Source organism: Melanotaenia boesemani, chromosome 2 (genome assembly GCF_017639745.1).
Source record: "Melanotaenia boesemani isolate fMelBoe1 chromosome 2, fMelBoe1.pri, whole genome shotgun sequence".
Taxonomy (NCBI): domain Eukaryota; kingdom Metazoa; phylum Chordata; class Actinopteri; order Atheriniformes; family Melanotaeniidae; genus Melanotaenia; species Melanotaenia boesemani.
This window is the reverse complement of record NC_055683.1, coordinates 14,119,242-14,129,185: the sequence shown is the minus strand read 5'-3', so window position 1 is coordinate 14,129,185 and position 9,944 is coordinate 14,119,242. Positions and strand designations below refer to the sequence as shown.

At 38.1% G+C, this 9,944-nt stretch overlaps 1 protein-coding gene across 1 annotated transcript; it reads left to right on the top strand.

Moving 5' to 3' along the window:
- The first annotated feature begins 2,231 nt into the window (after nucleotides 1-2,231).
- ddx39ab (DEAD (Asp-Glu-Ala-Asp) box polypeptide 39Ab) lies at nucleotides 2,232-8,478 on the top strand. The gene is made up of 10 exons (XM_042011585.1): nucleotides 2,232-2,360; nucleotides 3,227-3,447; nucleotides 5,587-5,714; nucleotides 5,942-6,218; nucleotides 6,307-6,425; nucleotides 6,508-6,639; nucleotides 6,932-7,041; nucleotides 7,270-7,414; nucleotides 7,510-7,657; nucleotides 7,972-8,478. The coding sequence occupies exons 2-10, from the start codon at nucleotides 3,240-3,242 to the stop codon at nucleotides 7,986-7,988; spliced, it is 1,284 nt and encodes a 427-aa protein (XP_041867519.1). The 5' UTR covers nucleotides 2,232-2,360; nucleotides 3,227-3,239; the 3' UTR covers nucleotides 7,989-8,478.
- The last annotated feature ends 1,466 nt before the right edge of the window (nucleotides 8,479-9,944 follow it).

The window sequence follows — 9,944 nt, the reverse complement described above, 5'->3', positions numbered from 1 at the left end:
TATCTGTATCTATATAATAAAATATTCACCAGAAGTGAAGAAAACATTCATAAAGTTTTGACATTCAGGTCTTTTTCAATGCTTTTTGATTTGTATATTATAACATTAACAACGAAATACTAGAGCATATACAGAGAACAATGTTTAGCATTTTTCTTTTATTTTCTTTTTTTTTCTGATAAAAAACTAAGTAAGCTTCTACCAGTGTATTTAAGAATAAACATGGCTATTTTCAGAACATTTCCATTGATTATGGTTTCTTTTCATCTGCATGCACGTGCTAAAACGAGCCAAATAAAATCTCTCACACTGTATTTATTATCAGGTTTATCATCAGTGCTCTAAAATATGGCGACAACTTTCTGGTCCAGTATACCTAAAACTCCCAGACAAGGAGTGTGCTGCCATTAAATATACTATAGTAAAAAATCTGAAAGAAAGTACTTATGTCTTTAAACAAATGAAGGATTGTGGTTAACGTTATAGGTCAGACATACAAAGTAGCAGCAAGTGAGAAGGTTGAATCAGACAGGAGAGTCTATCTAATGCACTGATTTGTCTGACAGTCAGATGACTACAACCTTTGGATACATGCAAATGAAAAAGCTGGGAAATAAATATATGATTTAAAAAGTACCCTGGAATTAAAAAAGGTTATAAAAAAGCTTATATTACTCAACTAGTTCAACTCATTTGTATATTCATATTCTCGTTGCCATTTTTGTCATGATTTGATGTGCAGCATTATTTGTTTTTATCCCTTTCACATTTCATTTCTTCATGCATTTGTTCATTTTTTTTTCACTATTTTGAGGTTTACTGCTGTTGGTTTCCTTATAGTTGCATTACCACCTCCCTCTGCTGTTGTTATACCTCTACTACAATCCAATCCAAAGAGCGAAGGCAGGGCTAGAGGGGTGGCCTGGGATGGGATTCGGGGACACCAGCAACCCCTAAAATCTGACTGTCATCTCTAGGTGCTACCCCAAAAGTAGACAGTCAAATTCAAACAAATATTCAGACTGGTAGAGCTGTATACACCTTGGCACTCACTTGGATGACAAGCTTTCCCTTGAAGAAGCTTCATAGTTTTAATGTTGACAGTTCTTTTATGCAAAGGTGTTACTCTTGTTGTTTGCATCCATTTTAACTTATATTTTTAGTACAGAATCCTTTCCCTCAAAAATAAAACACATCACAGAGGATTTTGAAACTATGTAGAAAAATTGCGGGGATTGCCCTGAATGACCTCTCAGCCATGGCCTCCAGAGTCAAAGCAAGGCCCTTTTGGTCCTTGTGGATCAGAGCCATCCCTTGGCTAATGAGTGTGGCTCCTGTTCACCTTCATCACTTCATTTATTTTTATTAATGTACTTTTTTATGTTTATTTTTATATTATTTATATGTAATGTATTATTAGTTAACCTAAGATTTATTATAATTTATTTTATTCTAATCTTTGTCTTTTTGTGATTTTTTTTTAACTTATTTTCTTCTGTTTTTATTTTGCTTTTATGTAATTGTAAATAAATTAATGCGTTAAAAGTTATTCAAATGAACATCTTCATCTCTATTCAGATTTTTTCTCCACAAAGCATAGTAGTTTATGGAGCATTCTGAATATTAAATTTACTTTTGGAAAAAAACCTCCAAATTGACTAATTCTATTTTATATAAAACTGTCTGGTGGATTCAGAAAAATAAAGAATTTGTTTCATTCATCATATAAATTCGGAAAAACTGTCTCATTAGGTCAGAAGAATTGAATATTTTTAATGATTAGTTTAGTTTAGTTTAGTTTATTTGTTCTGCACATATCACTTAGGATATAGTACAAGGAGGGGAACGAAACCCACCAAGGGTTTATACGGAGTTCCACTCCTAAATTAGTTTAATTATGAAAATACTAATATATATATATATATATATATATATATATATATATATATATATATATATATATATATATATAATTTTATTTTATTGTTTTAATAAAATGATGGTGTTAAACCTTTTTTTTCCAATTAAAACAATATGCCTTCCTCAAGTCATCACACAGTTATGGTTATTTTCAGAATTACATTATTTTAGTTAAGTAAAACTTCTTCTATTTACACCATTTTCCCTTGTGAGCTCCCATACACCGAATGTGACGCTACTCACTCCCGCTTTTTTAAACTGCGGCGGACTGCGGCACAGTTTTCCTCCAATTGCTTGCAGCGTTTGTCAGTGAGCAACATGATCCACCAATGACGTTGATCTTTCTACAGCGCGGGCGGAACTTCCGGTTGCTTGTATAAACCAACTGAGGCCTCCCCATGCGGTATTGATCCGGTGGACTCGGCACGAACATTCTAAAGGTAAGCGGTTCACAACCATTTCTTTTTTGCATTTGAGTAGCTTTTAAATCCTAGTTTCACGATATAGACATTTCTATATATATTTTGTTTTTTGAATAAAAAAAGCAGTTACTTTTATTTGGATTCCATTGTTAGCTTGTAGCGGAGACGTAAGCTAGGGCTCTGTAGCTTAGCATCACATAGCTTATCCAACCCAACAGTCTTCCTCATATAAATTTCTTCTCTAAATAAAATAATGGAATATGTGGTGTTTACGTATACATTTAGCATTTATTTTACGTAAGTTCTTCCCAGTAAAGACGGAGCTTAGCTGTTGACTTGAAGTAGTAGTTTCTTTTTAATGTCTTACCTCGCCACGTTAGCAATAGTTATGCAACACAATGGCTTTTCAGCTACGCGATGCTAACCGGTTTAACTCGACGATGACTCTTCAATGACGCTTGACCTCTTTAGTTTGTAATATAGTGTTTAGCGTACTTATCGCTTGGATCACGCTTGTATAGTCAGCGCAATAGGTATTTTAATAGTCTTCGAAGACAATTTGGCCAGTAAATCTTGCGGCCTTGTTTGCCCATGGAGCTGCTTTTTCTTAAGTTAAGCTGTTTAACACTAACGAGAGTGGGACCAACACCATAACTAACAGCTTTAATGATACCAGCCAAAATCCTCTGGGTAGCTATGCATATGTACACATTTTCAGCATTGTTTATTATCCCATAAATTTGCGTCTGTTGTATAATAAATGTATTTTGTGAACTCCAAATAGACTTATTTAAAGGACACCCTGTCCCTACGTGAGGCCACTTATTTCTCCTCTACAATGACAAAACTTACAAAATAATAAGACAAGGCTTTCTGTTTTGTAGGCAAACCCAAACAATGGCTGAGAACGATAATGATAATGAGCTGCTTGATTATGAAGATGATGATGAGCCTCAAGGAGCCCCTGAGAGCGCAGCCCCAGCAGGCAAGAAGGAGGTGAAGGGTTCCTATGTGTCCATCCACAGCTCCGGCTTCAGAGATTTTCTTCTCAAGCCAGAGCTGCTCCGTGCCATCATCGACTGTGGTTTTGAGCATCCGTCTGAAGGTGAGGATGGTGTGATTGTCCTGATTGTGTCCTGGCCATTAACTGAGTAACTGGGTTGCTTTGTATTTTAGCTCCATTCAGGAAAATCTGATTTACATTTAAATGCTGAATAAGGGGCTTTTAAAGCAGTTGCTTCACATTTGGTTACCAGAGACTCTTGGTGTGCTATTAATTGCAATTTTATACTATTGAAATTGCTGAAACTACTTTTTTTTTTTTATAAATTACAAAAAAGGTTCTTACTTTATGAATGTCTGTTAATCATGTCTGGCATCAGACCAAGAGAATATATGTAGACAAGTTGTTGGGGAGATGAGGGTCAAAGTTTACAGAAATAATTTTGGTTCCAGTTACAACACAGGTTTAGAGGTGTAAGACTGAGATACATAAATCAGAGCTCCCAGGACCAGTAAAACATTTAGGTGTTGCAGTTTGGAAATGAAAACGACATTCAGATAATTGAAAAGCAACATTTGTGCAGCAAATGTGGCTGTACTTACATGTACAATGATGGCCCACAGAGAAAGTTGGAAACAGAACATCCTAAATATCTTCATCATTGCAGCGTCAGGCTTGTCCAGTGAATTAAATTTACTTTGCTGTGCATTTATACTGGGACAAGTTGAACTGTTGACGGGCTCAGCTGTCCATGTAACCGTGCCGGCTAACTTACTGCTGCTGTAGAACTTAACGTGGTGCAACAGGTGATTATGATGAGCTAAAAGTGCTTATATGATTCAGGAGCTAATGCAGCTGGTGATGAGAATGTCTGTGGTGCTGTGTAAGCTTCCTCCCACAATTCTCTTTAAATAAAATGGACTGGTTCAGGAGTTTTTGTCAAAATTATGCTAGCTACAACAGTTGAAACATAAAAATGAGAACAATTAGAGAATTGGTATATTACATGAAATCAATAATAATTAAGAAAAGGATTTTGAATACACAAGTGTTTGTGTAGTCAGCCTGTGGCACTGCTGGGGTGTAACTGAAGGACCAGGATCCTTCGATACCGGCCTTCAATTCTTATGCATTGTTCGGACAGATGTGTCTCATCTTTCTCTTTAGCGATGCATCATAGATTTTCAGGAGAGTTTGCTGGTCAATCAAACACAGTAATCCCTTGGTCATTGAGCCGGGGTTTGTTTCTTGTGGCAGTGTTGGTAGGTGTGGAGTTCTGCTGGAAAAGCTTCCAAAAAGCGGTGTAAGAGCATCCAACTTCTTTTGCAGTTACCTTTTGAGGCTTTCTGTCCTTGTGTGAAACAGACTGAGAGACCATTTAAATGCTCAGGAGTCCTTTGCAGGTGTTTTGGGTCAATTAGCTGATTAGAGTGTGGCATTTAAATGCTGCAACAATGAACCTGTTTTAATTTTCTGAGATTACGGTTTTTGAGTTTTCATGAGATGTAAGCCATAATCATCACAATTATAACTTATAAATGCCTGACATATCTGAGTCTACATAATATATTAGTTTACCTTTTTTAAAATTGAACATCTGGAATAAAAAGTTTTGCGCGATATACTAGTTTGAGTTTCAGCTTTATAATTAATATAACTTGATTACATTTAAATGTAAAAATGATCTGTGTCACCAAGATACTGGTTAGAGTGGAGCTTGACAGTTAATGTCCCCATTCTTCTACCCGTGCAGCAGTCACTGAGTCAGCAAGTTGGAAGTTATTAATCCATTTAAAGGTCGTGTTTTTTTCCCTGCACGCCCCTTTTATTTTTATGTATATATTTGAGATGTCTCATAGTTTTGGAGAGAATTGTAAAAATTAACCTCTCAAGAATAACTTCCCAAAAAGACCATGCACTCTGTGTCAATGGAAGAATTCACTGTAAAGCAGTGATCCCCAACCCTGGTCCTCAAGGCCCACTATCCTTCAGGTCTTCGGTGTCTCCCTGGATGTATGTTGCATCAGGGAAACATCTAAGGCCTGCAGGATAGTGGGCCTTGAGGACCAGGGTTGGGGACCTCTGATGTAAAGGATTGTTCTTGGAGCTGCAATCAAATGGCCACAGTCAAGGCATCTCTTCTACCAGCTAATTCATCACTACAGCAGGTTGAAATGATTTCTCTACTGGTAACGATGAGCTAACTGGTTTTAATTTCTGAACGTTTGTTTTTGCATCCAGTCCAGCATGAATGCATCCCACAAGCCATCCTCGGCATGGACATCCTGTGCCAAGCCAAGTCTGGTATGGGCAAGACGGCTGTGTTTGTGTTGGCCACACTGCAACAGATTGAGCCTGTTGATGGGCAGGTCAGTATCCACGTTGAACTTAATCGTTAAATGAGAGGTTCTGAGTAAAACATATTTTTTTAATTTAAAATTTATTTACATCTTTAAATTACTGATAAATGTCAATTTACTATTTAATGACACTATAAGTTATGTTTCTGTATTAAAGGTGTTTGATGTTCCAGCTGTATTTTGGATGAATAAAATGGTTAGAAAGCAAAGCGTCTTACTGTACATCTTCTGTCCAGGTGTCCGTATTGGTCATGTGCCACACGCGAGAGCTGGCCTTTCAGATCAGTAAAGAGTACGAGCGTTTCTCCAAGTACATGCCCACCGTAAAAGCAGCTGTCTTCTTTGGTGGCATGGCTATCAAGAAGGACGAGGATGTCCTTAAGAAGAATTGCCCTCACATCGTGGTCGGAACACCGGGTCGGATCCTCGCTCTGATCCGTAACAAGACCCTAAGTCTGAAAAATGTCAAGCATTTCGTCCTGGATGAGTGCGACAAGATGCTGGAGCAGCTAGGTGTGTTCTCCTCTCAGCCTCCCATCCGTTTCGCTGTAATGTCCTTCAAACACGGTAAATAATCTGAATGTAATCCTCTGTGTGGCAGACATGAGACGCGACGTTCAGGACATCTTTAGGATCACACCCCACGAGAAGCAGGTCATGATGTTCAGTGCAACGCTGAGTAAAGAGATCCGACCAGTCTGCCGCAAATTTATGCAGGATGTAAGTGAACAATGACCAACTGCTTCCTAGTTGGTGTTTTTGGACACAAGATTTGCTGAAAATTCCTGTCCTCTCCCTGCAGCCTATGGAGGTGTTTGTGGACGACGAGACCAAACTTACTCTCCATGGACTGCAACAGTACTACTGCAAGCTGAAGGACAGCGAGAAAAACCGCAAGCTGTTTGACCTTCTGGATGTGTTGGAGTTCAATCAGGTAAACCAACGGAGCTGGTATTGTTTCTTTTCAATAGACATGGCCCCATTTTTGTCATATCCTAGGTTAAATGAGGAAAATTACACTCAGCCTCCTCCATTATCCAGACCCCCCCCCCAATCTTTGTGTGAAAATGGGAAATATTAGGCAGACTTTGTCTAGAGTGGCATCAATCCTCCAGTTTAGCTCATATTCAAATTTAAAACATACTGAGTTCAGTAGAAGCAAAGTAATGTCCCATCATGCCCTTGCGCTCGCTTGCCTGTAACTCATTACTATCTCTTGCCTCTAGGTGGTGATCTTCGTCAAGTCAGTCCAGCGCTGCATCGCTCTGTCCCAGCTTCTTGTGGAACAAAATTTCCCTGCTATCGCCATCCACAGAGGAATGGTTCAGGAGGAAAGGTGAAACTCTCATATGTCATCTTCTACTTTTATATGCTCATAACCATATGCTCTGCTGAGCTGGACTCACTAAGTGTGTTTATGGGATCTTAAGGCCTCATTGTTTAACTCGACACATTATTGCCTTCAAAGGAGGATGCGGTCCAGTAATGCTTTCAGCAGCTGTGTTGATAATCCCCTGGCTGACTCTGTCCTCCCTCCTTCCCTGTCCTTCCTCCCCCCTCTCAGGCTGTCTCGCTATCAGCAATTCAAAGACTTCCAAAGGCGGATTCTGGTGGCTACTAACCTCTTTGGTCGAGGGATGGACATTGAGAGAGTGAATATTGTCTTCAACTACGACATGCCAGAAGATTCTGACACCTATTTGCATAGGGTTAGACTTTATTCATAATAATATTGATGTCTCACTGTCGTATATGGTGCATATGTTTGGGATTTAACTCGTTCCTTCCATCCTTTAACCATCAGGTTGCCCGTGCTGGTAGGTTTGGGACCAAAGGCCTGGCTATTACCTTCGTGTCAGATGAGACCGACGCCAAGACTCTGAACGACGTGCAGGACCGTTTCGAGGTCAACGTGGCTGAGCTGCCAGATGAGATTGACATCTCGTCTTACAGTGAGTTTTACATGAAAGTGAATGCCTGCCAAATGCTCCGCTTTGTATGTGTAAAGTTGGCTGCATGTGTAGGAATGACTGTAATTTATGGATTAAAGGCGTATCAAGTGCTTAACTATGAAAACATGATAATGCTGAGGATCTCCATACGTACGATAATTATGGCAGCAGCTGGTGCAGTCATGTAGCCGTGGAGCTCATTAAATCCTGTACATGTTGAACCTGCTGGTGAAATGTCTGTATGCTCAGCTGTTGCTCATTGTGCAAATCTTTTGCATGTTCGGCTAATGTCTCCTCTCTCCCCCTCCTCGCAGTCGAGCAGTCCAGATGAGTCCTCCAGCCAAGCAGAAGTCTCTTCTTGGATCTTGTTTTCTATTTGGAAGTACATGTACTTCACCGTTGAAAGCTCTGCACGTTTGTTCACCAAACTGTTTATTTTTATTGTCAATTTCTGTGGAAAGGGGGGGTTGTGGTTTTAATTTGTCTTTTACGTTTTTGTTTTCCTGCTTTAATTAAAACTTTTTATAAAATGCCATTTTATCATTGTGGTCCCTCATGAGATGGTTGTCTCTATCCTGTTTATCGAGCAGAGCTTCAAGGAAACATACTGGCGTAGATCAGAGGTTTAAGCTTCTTTTTGTGTCCAAACTAGATTTGTCTAGACATTTTTGTACTTTTCCCTCCCTGCTACAATAAGACATTACTTTTTAGATGGTATGATCTGTTGTCCATTAAGTGATATTTGAGTAATTGGCTCATACGGCAGCTCTTTTTACAAATTTCTAACTGAATGCCTTCAATAAATGAAGTCGCCAAGTGGATCCCAGTGGTGGTTTGCTACCTTAGTATGTCATGGATGCACTGTACAACAATAATGTGCTCTCTATGTATCTCTTGGTATTTTGGTGTGAATGATTGAAAATAAATACAAAAATTTCACAAGTGGAACATTAAGCAATGAATATTCAACTAAACGAAGCGGCCTGATGACTGCTGGGAAAAGGGGTTGTGCTGGCAACACGATACTGTAGAGGACTAAGTTAATGTGTAATACTTTTGTTCTTCCAAATCCATTATACTTAAAAGTTCTGCAACCAGAAAGTAAACATTTTACACGATCAGTGTTCAGCTACATTAAATGCATACTTTTTACCAAACACCTACAGCTCAAATATGCAAAAACTAATGACCAGTATACAAGTTTTTGCAGTTCAAAAACCGGAGCCATATCCTCACAACCTTCATCTGAACGTAACCTCGGGGCAGTTTTCAGATTGCGTGAGCTTTTTTTCTCTCTACTTTAAAGTAGTTTAAAAATGTGGGATCTGATAGTTCAGTCTTGAAATAAAAGCCTCTGGTATCTGGCCCCACACATTTACAGTACATAAATTGTTAAAAACTCAACAAAAGTCAAGCAGCCATATATGTCATCATTTTCCTCTGGTAAAATTATAAAATGAGAACATCCTGTTTTTTTTTCCTTCATAAATCCAGAAATTCATTGGAATCGCCTCAAAGGAGAAAGAAAAAGGAAACAGCTTTTATTTTTTTATTTTTTTTTTTAAATCATATTAATCAAAACTAAACTTTATATTTTTATATGGCAATAGGTAGCCATTATATATATATATATATCTATATAGATATATATAGATAAAATATGTGTATTAATTTATGTATTTCTATAAAGCTATAATCAAAAACATCAATTTTTTTATACTTAAATTTTAATAGAGAAAAATGGAAATATTGTCTTTTGGCTAAATGAATAAAAACAGCTTTTTTCCCTGTTTCTGTACAACCATGTAAAATCTTTTAACGTAGATATACAGTGTATCCAAAATTTAATCAGTGCTTTTTCCACATTTTATTATGCAGCCTTATTCCAAAATAGAATAAATTAATCCTTGTCCTTTACAATGCTGCACACAATACCCCATTATGACAATGTGACAAAGTTCTTTTTTTTTTAGACAGAGAGAGCAAATTCATTAAAACTAAAACACTAAGAAATCACATGTACATAAGTATTCACAGCCTTTGCCATGAAGGGAGCTCATGTGATTCCTGTTTCAACTGATAGACCTAGAGATTTTCCTGCAGCTTAATTGGACTCCACCTGTGGTAAATTCAGTTGATTGGACGTGATTTAGAAAGGCACACACTTGTCTATATATAAGGTCCCACACTTGACAGTGCATGGTAGAGCACAAACCTTCCAGAAGGACCATCTCTGCAGCAATCCACCAATCAGGCCTTTATAGTAGAATGGCCAGATGGAAGCCAT

Excerpts from the sequence above, each read along its gene's own strand:
- ddx39ab (XM_042011585.1), top strand. The coding sequence starts at position 3,240 with ATGGCTGAGAACGATAATGATAATGAGCTGCTTGATTATGAAGATGAT. Across the intron at positions 6,426-6,507 it reads GCCGCAAATTTATGCAGGAT|CCTATGGAGGTGTTTGTGGA; the intron begins GTAAGTGAACAA and ends CTCTCCCTGCAG. Across the intron at positions 7,415-7,509 it reads CTGACACCTATTTGCATAGG|GTTGCCCGTGCTGGTAGGTT; the intron begins GTTAGACTTTAT and ends TTTAACCATCAG.